The sequence below is a fragment of the Gavia stellata genome, chromosome 9 (genome assembly GCF_030936135.1).
Source record: "Gavia stellata isolate bGavSte3 chromosome 9, bGavSte3.hap2, whole genome shotgun sequence".
In the NCBI taxonomy this organism is placed as follows: Eukaryota; Metazoa; Chordata; class Aves; order Gaviiformes; family Gaviidae; genus Gavia; species Gavia stellata.
In genome coordinates, this window is record NC_082602.1 from 23140767 (window position 1) to 23162319 (window position 21553).

The 21553-nt window shown below is 35.5% G+C and overlaps 1 protein-coding gene across 3 annotated transcripts in view; it reads right to left on the reverse strand.

Moving 5' to 3' along the window:
- The window catches only part of EXOC6 (exocyst complex component 6), a 95947-nt gene that overhangs the window by 37045 nt on the left and 37349 nt on the right, over positions 1–21553 (reverse strand). For 2 of the 3 annotated variants that reach the window (XM_059820940.1, XM_059820941.1), the window contains exons 11-18: positions 21332–21452; positions 19260–19331; positions 18497–18594; positions 17261–17366; positions 14629–14738; positions 13488–13599; positions 11781–11915; positions 5446–5625 (exon numbers count right to left, since the gene is read on the reverse strand). In XM_059820940.1, coding sequence (XP_059676923.1) covers positions 5446–5625; positions 11781–11915; positions 13488–13599; positions 14629–14738; positions 17261–17366; positions 18497–18594; positions 19260–19331; positions 21332–21452 — 934 coding nt within the window. The remainder of the gene's footprint in view (positions 1–5445; positions 5626–11780; positions 11916–13487; positions 13600–14628; positions 14739–17260; positions 17367–18496; positions 18595–19259; positions 19332–21331; positions 21453–21553) is intronic. The other variant, XM_059820942.1, reaches the window with a different exon arrangement.

Sequence of the window (21553 nt, forward strand, 5' to 3'; positions counted from 1 at the left end):
TGACAGTTTTTGAATATGCTGCAGAAAACCACCACCCCTTCACCCTCACTGCAAGCTGTGAAATTAGGCTTTTGCTGCCAATCACGGAAACAATAAAATAACACAAACTGCCATCCTCAGCATAAAAGGAAATAACAACACTTACCTGTTAAATCTAAGTTAAGCTGAAGAATTAATTTAACAATATAAAAAGACATAATGAAAAACTTTCTGAAAATGCAAAAAACCTAAACACACAGTTTATAATAACTATATTACATAACACCAGGATTAAAATCCAACTTCTGAACTATTGATAAAATACAAGTATACTAAAAAAACCTAATGGAATTTTTAAGAATAAATTTTACTTCTAGTCTCTGCCCCAAATTCTACTGAAATAATAAAAAATACCTACTTGAAAGTAATTTGTAACTGTTACTTTTCAATAGTCATTCTTTCTCGAAGAATTGTCCAATACCAACTTTGTACTGACAGAGCACATATCTAGAATAAAACTTCAGCTAATTCTAAACTTAGATTAAAAACACTTACATATACACCCACTACAATTTCAAATTAACTGATGTGAAAATAAAAGGTATGATTTTTCTTTAACTGTTCAAAATGAAAACTAAAAAATGCAGGTCCTTAATAACAAATTTGATCATCCAATTGATTTAATGAGATTAATGGCTGTATAATGAATTTTAATTTGCTTTTTCATTTGAACTATTTAATGGCACTATAAACTGCAACATGAACTTACAATGGGATGTAAAAGAACCTGAAAGCAGCAATAATCTCAAAAGACTAGATTCTTAGGACTTCTTTAGAAAACAGAACCATTAAAAACTGCATGACTCAAATTATAACCTTTCAAAAGCAATGCAGCCTCTGTGTTCTGCGTCTCTGAAATTCTGCTAGTGCTTGTTCATGACATAACCAGCACACTGACACCTATTCAGCATTAACAGGAAATATTTCTACACAAAATATTCAATATTCCTAATGCTCATGACACCTATTAGCTTGACAGTTCAAGTGAGGCTGAATATTCAAATGACAGAAATGTTCATCGAAATGAACCATCAATGTCATCTAGTCCAGCCTCCTACTTGGAGTAGGGCTATTGCCAACACTAGTTCAGGTCCGTTGTCCTCTTCTCTGACTGAGCCTTCAAAACAACTGAGAATTGGAATTCAACAGCCTCTCTGGATGACCTCCTCCAATACCGCACTACTCTCTTCATGCAAACTTTTTCCCTGATGTCAAAGCTTCATCTCCCAAGCTTCTACTTGTGACCATAGCCACACGTGAATTTGTCAGTCCTACCAAGAAGAGTTTGGCTCCATCACTTTTGTATCTGTCCTTCAAGAGGCTGTAGGCTGCCACTAGATCTCTTCCCCAGCCTTTTCTTTGACTAACTAAATAATCCACCTCCCTAAACCTCCATTTGTTAGTCACGTGCTCTAGCTCCTAATAACTTATAAGCCCACTGCTACCTCCTCTCTCCAGATCCACAGAGCTACTACTTAGCCAATTGCTTTCCAGACTGTAGCAACGAACAGGGTTATTCCCACACTGTGTACTCTAAGTGCCTTACACATTTGTTCACTTAAACAGCGAACGGCACTGTGTACATTTGTTGTTGTACATTGCTTAAGTGAACAAGATTCAACCACATTATTGGAGAAAATTAGTAAAAGTAAGTCCAGAAATTCAGTATTCACAAGCCTCACTTAACAGAATAATATTTATTTCAACACTTTCATTTCCATGGAAATGCTTATGCCAAATCAAAATAAACTCCTTATACAAAAATTGATGGCCTGAAAATATTCAGGGCTTGGAAGAATTCTTAAATGCAATCCACCATCATCTTAAAAAAAAAAAAAAAAAAAATCAAAAAAAATTGAGCACACACATTCCCTTGACCCCAGGCAGATGTAGCAGAGAAACAACGGAACTTTCACTGATTCTTTATTCTGTTATATCACTCTACCCTTGTTCTGTCTGCATGTCTCTTAGCTGCATTTTGATATCTGACCTCTCTTCCAAAAGGTCTCATACTCTCCTCTAAATTATCTCATTTGGGATGCAAGGCACACCCCACCAACCTTATGCAAGGTTTTTAGGGCTCCTGCCGTCCCCAGTGTACAAAAGCCCAATGTTAGTCATTAATCTGATCCTGCATGCAACCACACAAGGTATGCAGCAAAACAGAAGGGTCTTTTTATTAAATTATTAAAAATTGAAGCAATAAGCCTGCAGGCAGTTCATAGTTTTTCAGTTCACATGCTTTTTCTTCGTCTTGCATCTACTTACCGACATAGCTGCATGGTCATTGTTGTTATTCTGAGAAGGAAACCAGTAAGGCAATCAAAACAAAAAAATTAAGATGTACTGTCAACATCAAAAAAAAAAAGGAATAAAAAATTGGTAGCAATAAAAGGTAAGGAAAAGTTTCCAAAAAGAACAATTACAGCTACATAATTCCTTAAATTATTTTTTTTTTAAACCTGTGAACTCACATAGTAATTTGTTGAGGCATAACAAAGAGATTATAATTTAAATACTACTAATTTGGCAATAAAACGTTTTTCTGTAATAAGGAACTGTATGCCAAAATATCAAAGTAGCAAACTTCATATGACAAAGCATCTGTTGATATGCCTTTCCAGAAAGTTTTCATTATAAGAAATAATACATTCCAAAATACTTAGGTTAAAAAAATAAATGCCATGTTTACCATCTTGGCTTACAGAAGCTATCTGTACGTCATTAACATACTTTCTTCAAGCAAGAATTAGAATGGCTCAGAATAGTAAGAATCTAAATGTAACACGATCCATTAATAAATATTAATATAAATCTAATGGTAATATAACTGCAGGGTGGAATAAAGCTATTTTCTTTACCCAAACTGCTTCTTGAGTACAGTAAACAAACACAGAGGAGAAAACTAAGGTGTAAAACTTAAGAGGGAAAAAAAAAAGCTTCAGAGACGCAAGACATTTCCAGTGATTCAATAGAGATATCAGACCCCAACTAATTTGTGCCATGAAGTGTGCAGGTTCAGTAAAATTGAGATCATGATCTACCTGATTTAGATCTCTAATGTTCCCATAAAAATAATAAAAATTGCATAAAACAGATATGTAACATAAGATGTATTTTTTTAAAGTTACGTCTACATTGATACAAAAATACTTCAGTACAGCCCCACGTGGAAGCACAATAGGAGACACATCCCTGTGCATTTACACAGCTTACACATACAGCTAAAATAAAACAAGACTCTAATGACAGGAACCCAACGATTGCAACAAAAAATTGTTAAAGAACATATCGTAACACTTCTACAGGAAGACTAGAGTTTGAAATAATACCAAAGAGAAAGTCAGTGACTCTTGAACAAGACTACGGAAAACCACTGTGGCCAACTAGTGCCCCTAGCCCTAGCACAATGCCCTCTAACACCATCAGATACGTTAAGGTAGGAAGAGAAGAGATTCCTCTACTTGTCCTGCTCTTTTCCTTACTAGAATTATGGACAATGACTAGGACTTTTGTTCTTTGATTTCTAATTACAGATAAGGTTCTGAGAAACTATTTTGAGCAGTGGAATGTTTCTGCCAGCCATACAAAAATTTTTACGGAAATGACACTGTGACATTAATGGAATAATCCATTAATGAAAACAAATACTAAAACTATTCCAAATCTTAGCTATGGCATATGAGAACCTAGCTTAGTTTAGCACTCCAAAGCACTTACTATTTTAACGAGTTATGGAAACTAGTTCTGGGCTTATCTTTGAAAATGCTTTTACTATAAATTTTCTCTTCATGAAAATAACTTACTGTTACAAATCTAACGAGAACCACCATAATGAAACCATATACACATTTTCATATAAGCTCCACAGCTCATGCACAACAACATTCATAGGACTGCATGTTTCCACAATTGGCCAAGCCAGAATAGGGAGCGATATACAGGATAAGTCAAAAATTACAAGAACCCTCTTGCCAGACCAGACTAGTCATCCATGTAGTTCTAAATCCTGCCCGTTACCTGACCAGAGTTTGAAATTACCAAATAACCTCTTCCTAGGAACTAGCTTTCTCCAAAGTTTGACTTGTGCCCCCAGGCACACATTTCTATTCCCTTCACACTTTTCAAGTCCTAACGCCACAGCTGCTTCTTTCCATCCCTCTTAACACATTACTTTGTTCTGTCTATGGCTCATTTCCAAACAGCTACACCACAACATACATTCATGACAGACTTCTGTACATGCTTCTCTAGAAGTTGCACATCCCTCAACAGTTATATGCATATGACCATTGAGGTGCAGTGCCTTTTGTTCACACTGCTTTGTATGTTGTTACAATGAATTTCACTATCTAACAAACTTGCTATTCTCTATCAAAAAACGCTCAACTGATTTGGCACAGAAGCACATGCCTCACACGTCACATTAACATCAATATTACGTGATACATTTTGAGTGAGTTATGTCTTTGAGTCAGTAAAAAAAAGGAGACTGATGAATCACAGCCTCTTCAGATGTGATTTGGAAGGCCAGATAAGCCCACTCTGCCAGAAAATTCAGTACCTTGCTGTGCACGTAAAGAAATTATCTTTTACTTCCAGTCTGGAGCCTCAAAACATTCTATGCATTGAGGACTTACTCTTTATAGGCATTGCATCTGGGTAAAGCACTCAGACATCAGTGTGACAGTAGCAACCAAGGACAAGCTGATGAAAAGCAGATGTAGCTTGAAAGACTTACTCAAGTTACTCCAGACCTATAAAGCTATAAACTATTAAGATGATAAATCAAACCAGAAATAGTCTTTTTTTGTCTTAAAGCAAGGAGAAATCAGACAACAGAATGTAACAATTAGTATATAAAACAGGTTAACAGTACCCTTTTACCCGGGACAAAATAACACAGGATATATTTGAATACGAACAAGGATTCATTTCAATGAAGCTCAGTTAACTAGAATCAAAATAATTTTTATGATCAAAACTATTTTTCTAAAAAAAAACCAACTTGGAGAATTCAAGACCTTCATAATCTTATACACAAATGCAGGATTTGCACCAATTCTGCATTGTTTGAATCAATGCATGTGTACACAGAACCAATATGGTTAATTATAAAGGCCTTCTGATGCTCTAGAAAACTGCATGAGTTCTTACACTGTTTGTAAATTAGCTGTTGTTAACAATATTACTAAAGTATTTGAAAATATTTTTGAAGTATTACCATGGGTAAGCATCATCAGCATACTGAAACGCATCTGAAAATATGTCTGTACTGAAAAATTAAAAAACACATCTGCCAGCATGTGCACAATTCAAAAATCACATCTATCTTAAAAATATTAGTATTTAAAAATAAAATAATGCTCCAATAGTTTGAAATTAAACTTAATTTTGAACACTTACAGGTAAATGAGTAAAAACTTGAAACGTGCTTCTTAAAAAGTTAATAAGGTCCATTAAGTATCCACTGGCTCTTCCATCAGATTCAGACATTGTCCAATCATAATCAGCAATCTGAATAAATTCATCTATTTTTTGGTTAAGTTTTGTGTATATTTCTCCTTCTGCGGCATGCCTTGCGTCCTGAAAAAAATATTGTGTGCAGTTGTCAGAATTGTAAAATATTATTAGAATGCACATAAAATGATCTTAATCAACGAAACTGATGTCTTGTGTTTTTCTTAGATTAAAAAAATTCTTTATTTAAATCAGTATTTTAACTTCTGTCTTACAATAAGTCTGAGGCTGTGGTTTTTAAAATACTCCCATAACGTATACTATAAGAATGTTTATAACAGAATACGCCTACAGGATAATCTAAGTTCTCAAATACAAATGAAATTAATTTGAAAACAGAGCAATTGCTTCACTCTCTTCACAAAAATCACCTTTAATTCAGCCTTACAAATTTATCAACCCCGATACAAAGTTTATTTGCCCTCTTTTACAAAGAAAATAATAAAAGAACCTAATTATTTTATCTGTTACGGCTAAAGATCCAACAATCATATGATTTTTATGTAATTAATACCTTAAAGCTGCACATCTGAAGAATACTTATCATTTTTCAGCCTCTTTTAAATATCCTGACCATAACACACCGTGATTCACAGCACTCCCCTACTTCCTCTCACACCTACTTCTTGTTCTGCCACCACCCCAATTGTACTTTTTTGAACAGTAAAGAGGTAAAGTCTAGCATTTACTGTGAAATGAGTTCACGATGCTATCTATCCGCCTTATTTGTTTAGGAGACATCCTCATAGATGCAATGGGATCTATGTACAGATGCTTGATAAGGTGTGTCTTAGCTGGAAAGGCATGCTTTTGCCAGTCTAGAGTTTAAATAGACTCGATAAATTCTATGTTCTAATTTGGGCTCAACATGAAGCTTTCTTCACTCATCTTGAGAAATAATTCAAGTTAGACACTTGATTTAAAGTGAAGTGGTCAGTTGCTGAAGGTTTTTAGGGAGTAAAAATAGGCTGGATATATATTCCCATTGCCAGTTTCCTCTGGGAGAAAGCAGTCCAAAAACATGGCACTTCAGAAAGGTGTAAATAAGAAAGGCAAAAATAAAAAAGAAAAAAAATTCAAATTATCTGAGTTTAAAGGTGGCATCACATTGAGTGTGTCAAAGTCAGTCTTCCGTCAGGCCCCAGGCCGTGAGGCACTTCAGGAGGAAGCAGGAAATCATGTGGCTCTGCCATGTATAAATATCAAAGTACAATTCCCTAAAAGTAGCATTTCTACTGCCAAACCAACCTGTAAAAGCCTCCACTGAACAGCTCTCCCAATCCAACACACAAGAATCTGGCAACCTCTTGACATGTCAAATAAAGGAATATGCTGACACCCACAATTTTGTAGATGGCTATGACTATAAAAGCTTCAATTAAAGTCAAGTCTATATTTAAAGTTTCTAATTAACAATGAGACTGCAGTTTCAACAATCTATAATGATGGAACTTGAAAATATATCTGCTTAGGTTTACTGCAATTGCTTCAATTTTTTATTTGTTTGGGCTTAGGGTTTTTTTGTTTAAAAACTAAGTCATTTATGGAGTGGTTGTATCATCTTTACCGGTTAAGACTGTTCACTGGCAATGGCAAGACTAGTCCTTCAGTTTTTGTTTTGGAAACCTGTTTTCAGCTACCTTTTATTTTGCTTTGGTTAATGGATCACAATTGGAGCAGCGTCCTACCAGTACTTTAAGCAAGGGGTGTTGCTCTGTTCCCTGAGAAAACTGAACAGCTGAGCAATTGCATTTCAAACGCAAAAGTTACTTCTGAGAAGCAGCACTGTGAATCCCACGCACAAGTCAAGAAAGAGAGAGTTAGCAGTATTTAGATTTGGGATGAGTCCTAGAGACAGATGAATTAACTCCATCTCTTCTTTTAACGCAGTGACAGAATTGCATCAAAACCTTTTGAAATCTCACCAGATTTTCCCTCATTATAAAGTGAAAAGGGCAAATGACACAGTTTTCTTAAATGGCTTTTCTCTCAGAGGATGTCGTGAAGCCCTGCACAGGATTTAATGCTGTGTATCTGGCTCTCCAGCAGCCATTATGCAGCTTAATGCTGAAACCCTGGGCTCAAAAACTTCTATCGCCTAGATCTGCAAATACAATTATTTATGCTTAGTGCAACTGCTGATTTAAACAAAGGAAGAACAATGGTCATTCAAAGCTGGAAAATGTGGCTATAAATATTGAAAGCAACACAATTTTTTTATATGATAAAATGAAACAAGTTTTGGTGTTGGGTTTTTTTTTTTCTATTTCCACCCATGTGAAACAATGCTTGGAGGGTTTGAAGGACATCTTAAAATGAGATCTTATATACAAAAATAAAACAAAAAAAACAGACTTCTGAAATAGTAGCCATGAAATAGGTCTGAAGGCTTCTATTAAAAAATACAGTGTAGATGTACTTACAAGATCATCTCATGGAATGTAAATGTGATCAATGGTGCTAATAAAAGGAGATTTTTGACCACTCAGAAAGAATGGAGGTGACATGATTTGCCACCAGGAGATGAATTTAATAGAACATACCAAACCCTGTGAGGGCCCAGTTGGGGAACTGCAAGCAGTTTTTCATTAAAACAGAGAGGAAAAAAAATGAGGGATTAAGAAGTAAAGAATTTTCTACTACAAGTGGAGAACGTTATGCTAACAAGTTCTCCAGAGAAAGAGACAGGAGAGAAATAAAAAAAAATTCTTACATGTTTGTTAGTGTTCATTCTGTATTTTTCCAAAGCGCATAGATACTAAGCTCACTAAACACAGATATAATATTCTGTGATTCCCTCCAATAGAACTTAGATAGTTTATAGGATAGTTAAACATAACTTACAACATAAGCCATCAGCACAAAATATAATGCAAACTTCCAGCTGCATTTATTAAATGAAATTCAAGGATAAAGAACATCTTACCTCTTAATGAAATCAAAGACTATGGCTGCCTTAAGTGTTTTGTTTGAATGTTAAAAAGATTATGGATCGACCTTACAGGAAAATATCTATAGATGTGCAAATTCAGAGACACACATGCACTACTGGTATACAACAAGCAAACTAGGCAACCTAGATCTTAAGGACAGGGCAAAATTAGTAAAACTACTGGTAGGGCAATGGTAACCTAACTACAGTTGCTAGACCAGAACCCTTCTGTCTTGCCTTATTCATTAAATCCTTAGCAAAACAAATGACAGTTAATGGGAAAATTGATGGCAATCAACTGGAAATATGAGGTGTCTTGCAATGATGATGTCTTATTCCACCTCACCCATCTTTTAACACCTATGGCAGAGGCAATATTATAATGCGATAGGCTACATATTGTATCAGGAGAAAAAATGTAGTACAGAAAAGAGAACTACTCTCAATAGGATTAGTCCTCTTTATCCCATAAATACAAGAAATCACCTTCCTTTGTTTCAGTGTACACTGAAAAAAAACCCAAATACCTAAAGTTCAAGCTGCAGCTGCTTTGGAATCCCTGATGACGTTTTGTTTTGTTTCTCTTTCACAAATTTCTGCATAGAAGCCCCAAGTGACTAAGAAGGCAATGCACTGGCTGAATGGCACAAGTAACCTATACGAGATTATTCTTCCATGAGAGAGTTCTCTTCAGAAAGTGTATTGCATTTGCGTGGCAAAGTTTTGGTAGCAGGGCAGCTACAGGGGTGTATTCTGTGAGAAGCTGCTAGAAGCTTCCCCTATATCCGATAGAGCCAATGCCAGCCGGCTCCAAGACAGACCCGCCGCTGGCCAATGCCAAGGCCATCAGCGATGGTGGTAGCACCTCTGTGATAACATAGTTAAGGGGAAAAAGTAAAGAAGGAGGGGGAGGAGATGCTCCAGGCGCCAGAGCAGAGATTTCCCTGCAGCCCGTGGTGAAGACCACGGTGAGGCAGGCTGTGCCCCTGCAGCCCACGGAGGTCCACGGTGGAGCAGATATCCACCTGCAGCCCGTGCAGGAACCCCACGCCAGAGCAGGTGGATGCGCCCAAAGGAGGCTGTGACCCTGTGGGAAGTCCATGCTGGAGCAGGCTCCTGCCAGGACCTGTGGACCCGTGGAGAGAGGAGCCCACGCTGGAGCAGGTTTGCTGGCAGGACTTGTGACCCCATGGGGGACCCACGCTGGAACAGTCTGTTCCTGAAGGACTGCACCCCATGGAAGGGACCCACTCTGGAGCAGTTCGTGAAGAACTGTAGCCCATGGGAAGGACTCACATTGGAGAAGTTTGTGGAGGACGGTCTCCCCTGGGAGGGCCACCACACTGGATCAGGGGAAGAGTGTGAGGAGTCCTCCCCAAGGAGGAAGGAGCAGCAGAAACAACATGTGATGAACTGACCGCAACCCCCATTCTCTGTCCCCCTGCGCCACTGCGGGGGAGGAGGAAGAGAAAATTGGGAGTGAAGTTAAGCCCAGGAAGAAGGGAGGGGCGGGGGGAAGGTGTTTTAAGATTTGGTTTTATTTCTCATTACCCTTCTCTGATTTGATTGGTAATAAATTAATTTTCTCCAAGTCAAGTCTGTTTTGCCCGTGACGGTAATTGCTGAGTGATCTCCCTGTCCTCATCTTGACCCACAAGCTTTTTGTTATATTTTCTCTCCCTTGTCCAGCTGAGGAGGGGGGTGACAGAGTGGCTTCGGTGGGCACCTGACGTCCAGCCAGGGTCAACTCACCGCAGGAAGAAAACCCCAAACCACCCCCAAGCACACACATTTGCTTCTATTCTAAACCAAATAAGCTACTCAGCCAGACTCGGTCAATGAAATAATTTCTGCCATATTTTATGTATACGAATACCAAAACTTGGTTCTTCAATGTACACAACCATCTGGTGCTCGAAAGAAGTACCTGGCCCACAACCACCACCAGAGCATGACGGATCTCTAAGCATCTCTAGACCTGTCCCTGGTGCCACAGTGCAGGAGGGTTTCTGGTATAGGGCCATTCAGTGACCTGAGACCAAACCATCTTTGCACTCAGCATAGCTAATGCAGCTATTGGGATCTCCTTTTAAAGCTTACTAGGGTCATTATGACATAAACCAACCTGAGGAAGGATCAGAATTTTGACTCTTATCTTAGGGATGTATCTCAGTCATCTTGAGTTACCTGACATTATGCGTATAAGTTGTCTTCAGCAATTTCACTTTTACATGCAGGTTTCTCACATCAACAGATGTGTCTGCCTTACAACTGAAAAAGGATTAAGGTCTTTTGAGTAATACTGTGGAGAGGGACTTCACAGAGGAGGATATGGTTTTTGCTCTGCCAAGGACATCAGATGTGACTATACAAGTCACTTGGTATTTTTGCTTTAGTTTCCTCTTCTCAAAATCCTTCAGAATTTTTCTATAGACAAATGCAAGAACAGCTAGGAGAACTTCACCTACTAATGAGACAAGGAACCATATTTAAAAAGAAAAAGACAACATTTTTTATTTTAGGATTATTTTATACTCTGCTTACAAATGTTGCCATGCTACCCATTGAAATTACAATTGTCTACGCTGAGTATGCATCACCTCTGGTTTACTTTAATTTTTGAGATATAAGCTTAAGTACTTCTGCCATTTCTGAAAAATGTCAGAGAAAATACAGCTTGCACAGATACGTAGTTGCCATACATTAGAAACGGTCAAGAACCCAGTGATCATTTTAACAAGTATTATTGTGTACATAAAGGGCATGTAAATAAAATATGAATTCTAAAAAGATAATTGAATAATTTATGCTTTGTAACACATTCTTAATACTGCTTTTATATTACTAAATTACACAATTTGAAAATATACCATGAAATATTTCTATTGTAGAATAAAAACAAATAAACAACACAAACATTTTAGATTAAACTATCTGGTTTGCTCAATTCCATTCAGAAAGGGGAGATGTTACACAAACTAGAGCTTAATCTATTGCAAGCTTCTGGTACAGTTAATCTTAGCTTGTCATTTTGTAACTTAAAAGATGCATCTGAAAGATAATACTGATGCTTCTCACGTACTGACATATTTCAGATCATACCGATAACATAAAAACCAGTGTTTATCTGCTCAGCATTACAACTGAATTCTTAATGGTTCAGAATTGTTTTAGAGTCAAAAATAAGAAAGTGTGCAGCTTTGCCCTCACACCCTTTCATTTTAAAATGCTTAATTTATAGTGATTTTAATGTAACTTTTCAGACATAGGCATATAACATATACCATACCTTAAATGTAGAAAGTCCATAAAGTCTTGCAGTGTGAACAGTCACTTGTGAAATATTTGTAATGTTAGATATAAAATCTTCTAGGTATTTACAGGCTTGTTCCAAGTGCGTTGTGTTTATGATTATTTGAACAAGCTACAAGAGACAAAAAATTCTTGTAAAAATCCTTTTTGTATCACCCATTGTAATTTCATTTGGTAAACGGCTACTCCTTTCAGCAACAATGATACTAGAAATTAATTACAGTATTTCAGGTTACTGCCTATTACCTGTTAGTTTTCAAGTTTGCTTTCAAATACCACTAAGGAGTAATACTACAGTTTACATACAAATGATGCCATTTTAAAAACTGAGACTGCAGGCACCTACTCAGTGAAATAAATCCAAATGATATTTTAGAATTAAAAAAGGGAAAATAGAGGAAAATATATTGCCAAAAGCAAATTACTAATTTGTACCACAAAAATAATTTTTAAAAAATTACTGCTCCCCCCCCCCAATAATGGTAACAATCTGCTTGTACATGATACAAATGCTTTTATGAGCAGGACCTGCATTTGCATTCAGTGCAAAAATTAGACAACGTACATAATGCATAGTAACTGAAATACCAGTATATTAGATCTTAATTCTCACTGCATACTGTCTGTTTTAGTGAACACTAATGTAATGCTTGGTAAAACAAGTTTTCTCTTTTTAACATTTTTCTCATAAAACATATTGACTTGATAATGAAACACCTCAAAAAAATACTAGTCAATTTATTTTCACATCCTTGAAAATATTCCTGTACCATTTTAAAGAATAAAGAAAACTACATCTCAGAAAAATTGTATGGCTTGTCTTACTAACATGGCAACGTATGATTTATAGACCTCTTCCCTCATCATCATCATCTTGATTTCATCTATACAAGAGGTTCTTGCAATTTAAAAACAACATTCAATATGACAGACTGTTGCTGTTAAAGCAGTGTTACAAGCCCTTCTCAGCATGCTTCAGCAGGTACCTGCTATCTCCTGACATTGCATGTACCTGCAGTGAATGTTCAGAGTGATTCACGGTCTCACCCTGTCTTTTTCTGTCCAATAAACAAATTAAACCAAGGGTCCTGATGAAGAAACAACATGCATAAACCTACTAAAATATTTTAATTGTAATTACTATAAAAAAAGTTTCATGTGTTAGAGTGAACTTGAGATTTTAGATTTCTTGATCTGGTAGGTTTACTCTGAAACTTTACACAGTTCATGTGAGAAAGATTTTCTCCGCCCCCCCCCCTTTTTTTTTATAAGAAGAAAAAGAAACTCAGCAATGTGCTACAAATTGCTAGACAGGAGCAGAACACACGAACCATGCTCTGTATGCAAACAAAGAATTAAGAGTCTTTGGCTTATTTCTTGCAAATCTCTGTTTATCATACAGGAGGCAGAACTCCTTCTTGATTGTCACCTCTCTCTCAAAAGGTATCCCTGTGCAAATATACTTCCAACTAGACCCAACACTGTATTATTATTATTAATGTAACAGATATTGATGCTTTTTTATACTTCATCTTTCACCTCTTTAAATTTTCAATTTTAAAGCAAATGCTACTTGTTTTTCTTACACAAATCTTAATACCACGGTATATCTACATTTACAAGAATAGTTTTAGCACTAATTGTCTTAAAAAACACAGTTTTGAGTATGTGTTTTAAAACTTACCTCGGTTAAACCTATATGAGGTTTTTTAATTAGGTTCTGTAAACAACTACTTAGAGTTCTTGTAAGCAGCAAATTTGTAGATTTTCTGAGCATATCGTCTATTTCAGTTGAGCTGAAAAAAATGTTTATTTTTATAACTATGCTGTACATGACAATACTTTGACAGTAATACTTAATATTTTTATTTTTTCCCTGCAAAGGGAACTTTTTATATTAAGAATTCCCTATGTACATTTAAATTCTGGTTGCTCCAAGTCTTCTGTGTTCTAACACACAGAACACCGCTTTCACTTACAAAATTAACCTTTAGCTGAATTTCAACATTGAAGCAAAACTTTTTTTTTTAGATTTTGGACATGTTTGACACAGCAATTCGGAAAGAGTAATTTCTGGGTTTTAATGAGTTACTGAGGAGGTCAATGTGTGCTCATTAGTACGTGTAAATTATAAACAGTATCAATTAAGAATGTGTGAAAGCAAGTCATTTACATACACATTTACTGAGTGCAGAAGTGAGTGACCAGCCACGAATACTTTCCGAATTTCGATCTATGTTATTTTACGTAATTAAAATTAAGCTTTTGAAGGCCACAAGAGGAAAGGAAATGGGACAATTGTGATGTTTTCCATCAGAAAAAGGTGGGATGGAAGAGGGAATGAGCATGCAGACAGCATGTTTTGTTGCAGGAGAAATCATTGTTAAGAAAACTCAAAGCACTGAGAAGGGAAAGACAGTTCGAAGTAATCAGGGATGCTACACAATTATTTCTGAAATGGTCAGTACCAAAGTATATTTTTCAAATCTTACATGCTTTGTTAAATAAATAAAATCTCTAGATTATTCAAACTAGTCAATATTGTTTAAAAAACCCCAGCAGTGTTTTAGACTGCTTACCATGCCAAGCTACCTTCACCCATGCAGACATACACATATTGTATACAATATATATACACACACACATGAAATATATGCGATGTCACTGGGAATCATAGATTAAATATAAAGAATTATATATGTGAATTACGAAACAAGCACAGCTAGCAAGTACACAAGAAAATATATTCTCAATTTAACATATCTTTATGTCACCTGGAAGTTATAGGTTACCTTATAGTCACATTCCTGATACTTAAAGCTTACCTGCGATGAAGTGACTCTGAAAACTTAAGGCTTGCATAAATAAATTCCTTAACTTGGATATAAATTTGAGGCACTGACTGAGACATTGGAAGCTTCTTTGGAAAGGATTGCTGTGAAAATAAAAGATAATACTAGCTTACACTTGAAACTGATTCTGAGGAGAGCTTGGTATTAAATGCAACAATTAGAAAGCCACTTAACACTATTAATATTCTAATCTAAAGCTTTTCTGTTTTTCAAATACAAACAGTGGTATGTGTTGGGCTGACACTTTCTGTCTGCTTATTAGAGTAGGCAGCAAGGAAAAAAAACAGAGATACAAGCCAATTGTTTCACTTCTGAATACAGAAAGGGAGTAAAATTAGATGTTAGCATCAAACCATGATAGTTTGGCACATTCAATCTAAGCAGCAGAGTGCAGACAAGACTGTTTTGTCCAGTCAGATTGGATTTACTATGTTAAATATCTAGTAGGTTCTGGTCATAATTCTGCCTAATGTGCTGCAAGCAACTCCTATGATAAACTTACCTGTAAAATGTGAGGATGATTCACCCTAACCTACAGTTAAAAACGAGACACTCGCTCACATTCGTCTCTTTTTATACTAAATGTAGAGAAACAGACATTTTCAAAGGTGAAATTCCCTTTAATATGTAAAAGGCAGCAGAGATGCATCAAATGGAATTGTCTTTCTGGGGTGTCTATTCCTCTCTATCAACTACACAGGCTCCTTCAGCAACTAGCCTGAACTTACACATCCTTTCTTTTTTTTTTTAAAAACATCAAAATGTAGATTAAATTAACCCACCCAATAGGACTTCCCAGTGCCTTATAGCCTGAGGCAACAACAGAGAGGTGAAGTGGATGAGATTATATACAGCAACCAATAAAAGGGATGTTGGAGCACTTACAAAGTTTCCCCTCCACATGGATTCCCTGCTATCTAATAACACATATGGTAACATTGCAGTCTTTCTTTCAACAAGGGTACTTAATGATTCTTTCTCCTCTTTCCCACTGCCTAGTTGACAAAACTTTTGGGAACTCAATTATCTTTTGAGACTTTTGCCCCTTTGCTAAATTTGGTTAAAGTCAACTAAACTGCTCCAAAAATTGCCAGGACACAAGAAAAAACCTCAGACTGCTTTATTTCTAATGATGTCCTTCTGCTTTACATACAAGTTTCAAAGCTCTTTTCAGAGATATGTAAAAAAAATGTTATCCCTGCTTTACAGATGAATTAACAGGGACAGAGAGATATGAAGTCTTACCAGCACCATGCAGTTGGTCAATGATGGAGTTGGGAACAGAATCCAACCTGATTCCCAGCTTTACTCTCAAGCTCACCAGCCTAAAAACTAAGTGACATTCTGCCCATAAAATATGCAGAAAAAGTGGATAATCCCTCTCTGTGTCATAAACCAAATTGAAAATTGTTGGGTACAGAGAAAACATTTCCCTTCTAGTGAAATAAAAGCCAAAACTTTGTTTTAATCATACATATATGTAACTAAACATGCCTACACAGGTAACATCCACGCACGCACGCTGATACATCAGACGGAGAGTGAGAGAGGCTAGTGAATAGAATTATTTAGTGCAATCTCTGCAATTTATTAGCAAAATATGTCATGCGAAATAGTATCCGGGGTGTGGTATACTTCCAACACTGTAAAGGATTTCCATTCTGTTTATCTTATTTTAGTATTATAATGGCTAAGTAAATGAATTTGATGGAGGAAAGCATCCAGCAAGCACTCTGGAGTCTTATTCAAAAATCAGTATAAAACCCACCTGTAGTTTTTCATCTTCACTGCAATACTGTATTAATGACATGCAGCTGTTACATTTGCCTGGTAACTCCCTGCTGAATCACAGAATTAGAGTATCTTTTTACTTTTGCAGATATCTGAAGTGATGGATCGTGCATAAACCAGCTTCTCTCTACAACAGTTACTCCCACTGTCATACGGTTCTCAGATTTAGTTCCCCTCTACAGACTCCATCATGGGCCTGTTATTTCTTCATCGGTATTACCAAAACCATATTTGAAGAGCAGAACATATTAATCACCTTTCTGTGAAAGGAGTTTGTAGTGAATGAATAGCTGAAGCTATGAAAGAATATCCTATTGGAATGCTAGTAAGGCAGAACTGTTTATAATCTCTTCATGTTTATTTTGCCCCACATGCTCAAACACAAATAATTAATTTTAAAAGTGAAATACAAAAGTTGCTGTCTCTAACGGATCCCTATTTTACATGTATTTTTGCAATACTACAGCATATAATATACTATGAGTTACTAACCCAATGAGTTGCAACAAAATTTAACTAATTAAAGACAGACTGTATTATAATTACATAAAGACTGTATCAATTAAAGTGTATTATTAATTTGTTTACAAAACAATGTGTTTCATTATTCACTCAAACATCAGAGCAAATGACTAAAGCTTTAATTTTCATATTTATTTATGACTAGATAATTACATACAAAGAAGGTGATTTAGCATCTTAATCTACCTAGCTTTTCAAATTTTAATTGCTTTTTAATTACAAAAATAATTACTGTCCCAAGTGTCTTTAATTGGATTTTGGTAAACTTTAATAACATAAAACTTTTCCTTACCTTATCAAGTTCTGGATCTTGAAAAGGAAATTTGCTTATAACTATTTTGTATTCCTCTTCATTTGCTACAGGAATAGGGCTGTAGTTGTCAGCTTCAAAAATATCCCTGGTGAATTAGTTAGTAAGGTGAAAAAAATTTAGGACATGTAACATATTTACAGTATTTTCCAGTGTTAAAACATTTAAATGAATATAAATTTTACCACACTTAGGTGTGCAGCTTCAAAAAGTTATGAGCTGCAATCAACATAATTTCAGACATCCAGACTATTTTTAGATTAATTTGAACGTACTTTGTATATGCTAACTCTTTACAGGTTGTCTAATCACAGAGAAAAAATAGCTGAAAGTGTTTTAATATGTATGACTCAAAGCATAATACAGCAAAGGAACTTTAGATCAACTAGTCTACTCCAGGATAAACCATAATGAGATATTTATTAATTATGGTAGCCTACATTTTGCCTGTACTGAAGCAGATATTCAGAGTGTCTCACTTAGGTACCACAGGACATATAGTTAATAGAGACGATTCAGAGAACTTCAACTAGGCACATGGCCACAGCATTAAGTACCCTCTGGACTTTGCTACTAGTTGAATGGCTATACTAGGAGCCTAGAGAGCTTGAGAACCTTAAGTGTCAATTTAATTGTAAGGTTTTCTGTAATACAATGTAACATATTTTATGGTAAACAATTTCTACACATTTAGACATCACACCCTATCTGCAAACAGGCTTTGGAGTACAGTCCCAGGCTGCCGTATCCCTGGGTTTACAATTTAATCAAACGATTCCAAAGAATATGTGGAAACCAATCTGCATTAAAAAAACATGAAGACATACTGGCAATGTCAGTAGTCTGTCAGGGAGATACGCATATCAGCTAACTGTAAACATTAACACAACCTAAATTAGGAACTTAATGCCCTATGGCAATAGCCTAGAGTTATTAGGTTCCTAATGAAGAAAAACAGATGTCTCTCTCCTGCATAGTTCTCCAATAATGTCCCTTTGGAGACCTTCCTTCTTTCCATTAACTACAGAAGCAGTACTCAGTGGCTCTTCCCCTAAATATTAGTTACATGTGATGAATATCTTAGTCCTATCCAACCCGAAATTCATACACAATACTGAGTTAATAAATTCTCCCAAAATTACAACTCTATCAAAAAAATTTTGTTAGACAAAAACAATAGATGCAATACAAAAGGCACAATTATTTTGAAATACTAACCTGAACAGTCCAGACCACTTTTTAAGAAGTGTTTCATTGTACTGGTCTCTTATCTCAAATAAAAGATCAAATAGTCGGTTCACAGGAAAACCATAGCCCTAAGGTATGAAAATGAAAAGGGTGGATAATCCACGAACACACTCAATTCCTATAACACCACTTCAGGACTCTGAGATGAGACTTATTATTCAATCTTGTCACTTCTATACAACAAATTACAGTACTTTAAACACACCGCTACAATTAGAAGATTATATATTAAATTCTTACCAAATACTTTATCCTGTGCTTTTGGTTTTCAAGCAGAAATTTGTCCCATTTCTCTATAACATTTAACTAGCTATTTATGCATATAACTAATCTTTTTTATCAGTCTGTTAAACATTGCAAGAATACTTGCCAACGATGTTCATTTGGTCTTTCAGCTAGACAGTTAATGATAACTGGAATGCTATTCTTGCTAAAGATCAGAAGTAAAGCATTTATAAGACAAAAATGTACACAAATGACAAAGCTAACATTAATTTTGCACAGATATTAATAACTGGATGCTACCTGGATAGCCCAGAATGCATACATTAAATTGATCATAGTGAAAAGGAGGAACCAAGGCAAGAAATACATATATTTTTAAAATACTATTGTGTAATTTTGTTCTTGATTTGTATATATGATTCAGGAAAACCCAAAGCATTGCACTTATTCACCTAAAGGAAAAATTTTACTCTAGGAATTTCAGTTAAATTACTAATATAATATGTACCTGCAAAGTATCAGCAAATACTACAATGAGATTCTTCAGTTCCAGAACAAGGTCAGGATCACTGCAATATGACTGAAAGTGAGAAATTCTGGTTTTGTTAAAAGGATTTAAAATACGGGACATATGTTTTCAAAGAATATTAGCACAGAAGGTTAAACTCTCCAGCCTTATCCCTTTACCTGACTGACTGCCTTGATAAAAAACAACTTAGACTCACTTGTCTTCACTTAGTCCAGCTACATACCAGTATTTGTTAAATTTTTATATGAGCTAGCTGCAGTATAAAAGTTAAGAAAAAGTAAACTAAAATACTAGATTCGATAAATATCAGTATGTTGTACTGAGATTCAAAATCAGCAAATTACATTTATTTCAGTGGAACATAAGCACACATCAAAGTGCTTTGCTAAATCAACATCAGAAAGGTTTCCACAGGATGCTCTTTTGAACACTAAGCCTGGGTCTAACCAGTGCTAACTGTGCTACCTCAGACAGTTTCCCTGCTGTATGGTGAAAACACTATAAAATACTTTCTAAATAAATTCAAAATACAAATTTGATGGTAGAAAGTCAGGACATTAAGTTATTTACTCTACTAAATGACTGAAATTTGATTTTCAGAGGTGTGGAGTCATACAAATAAGGCTTTCACCTCAGCTTCACTATTTGCAATACTGGATAAAGTAAAAAAAAAAAAATATTAAAATAATTTAAAGCTGCATGAGAATATAGTATTGGTTAGAGACTATATATACCTGTTTCACCTTTCTTTAATTTTTGCTCTTAGCATACTTTAATAAAGTAAGGGTTTGGTTTACAATACCTCATAAAACAACATACACTTATCTAAACATTAGTCTGTACTAGGATGATGTTAGAAAGAGATTATGATAGAATTGGTTTTGATGGGAGTTATACATTTTGAGAAGAAATAGTGATCAACTATATGACAAGACATTGAAGAGTTCTTTAGAGATTATATTACTTTTACTTCTTAAATTACCATATTCTTACATCAGTGTATAAATCCATACGCAGCCAATTAACATGCAAAGTATTTAGGTTAAAAAAAAGCTGACTATATCTCAATTTATCCCAATCCTCTAAAATGACTTAAAAAGTATGAGAACATCTCAGGTACCACTGATCAGTAAAGGACCTATAATAAAACTATAGTTTCAATCTGAACTTTTTCCCCATTTTTCCTCAGTATATATATGAAATGTGAAATACTCCTTGAATTAAAGATTAAATGTAATAAAAATAAAAATAGCATTGCATAAAGGAACTGCTTCTAGCAAACATTAAAAAGGGAAAGACAAAACTCTTCCTTTTTTTCCAATAGTAAAAGTTGTACCAATAGTAAACACTGAAGCAATTTACTATCAGTCAGTCTGAGTGAACAATGGTATTCCATTAGTTTTCACAAAGGAGTAAGAAATAGCATGCAGCTATTCAGCATCATTGGAGCTAAGGCAGAAATGCAACTTTAGGAGACACACTTTGAATGTACTGAAACACTCAGTTGATACAGAATTACATTCTAACATCTCTGAAGGTTTTTCTAATACCTTTACTTCAACAAACATATTACCACTATAGCATTGAAGAGATAGCTCCAAGAGTTTTGTTGGTGGAGTTTATTTTGGAAACACAGCATTTGGAATGATAATTAGGAACTATTTCCTGGTGGTGCTTTCAGTGCTGAACTATTCAATCTGATCTAATGAAGAGGTCAGTTGAGACTAATGAGGAAGGATTGCAATAATAACAGCAGATTAACTCTGCATATTCTAAACTGCTGGACTAAGAGAAGGTTTGGAAGACCCAGTGAGTTGTAAATCAGTGGAGGATTATGCAAATAGCTCATGGCTGCGGATCACAGCCTGATACTGTTGGGAAAAACAAAAGCTTGGCAGGCTCCCTCCCAAATCTGAGCAATTTTTAATCACAAGGAAAGGAAAATGTAAGAGAGGTGTAATTTTTCACTTTGTTACTATCCCAGCTTTAAATATACAGAGCTCTGAAGTAAGAGTATTTAAACCGCAATACTGGTAATACTTCTCACTTACTGAATGTGTTCTAAGAACAGCAATGATCTTGGAAAGGGCCATGTTCCAGAGTTCATCGGTATATGTTCTAGTTACCAATCCTTGGGTTACATGTAAAATGTGGTCTTCTACTACAAAGAAACTAAAACAAAATAATGCTTAAATTATTAAGTTTTTTTCTAATATTAGAGCAAATTCTACCCTTTCACACACAAGCATAGTCAAACCCTTCCCCACTCAAGC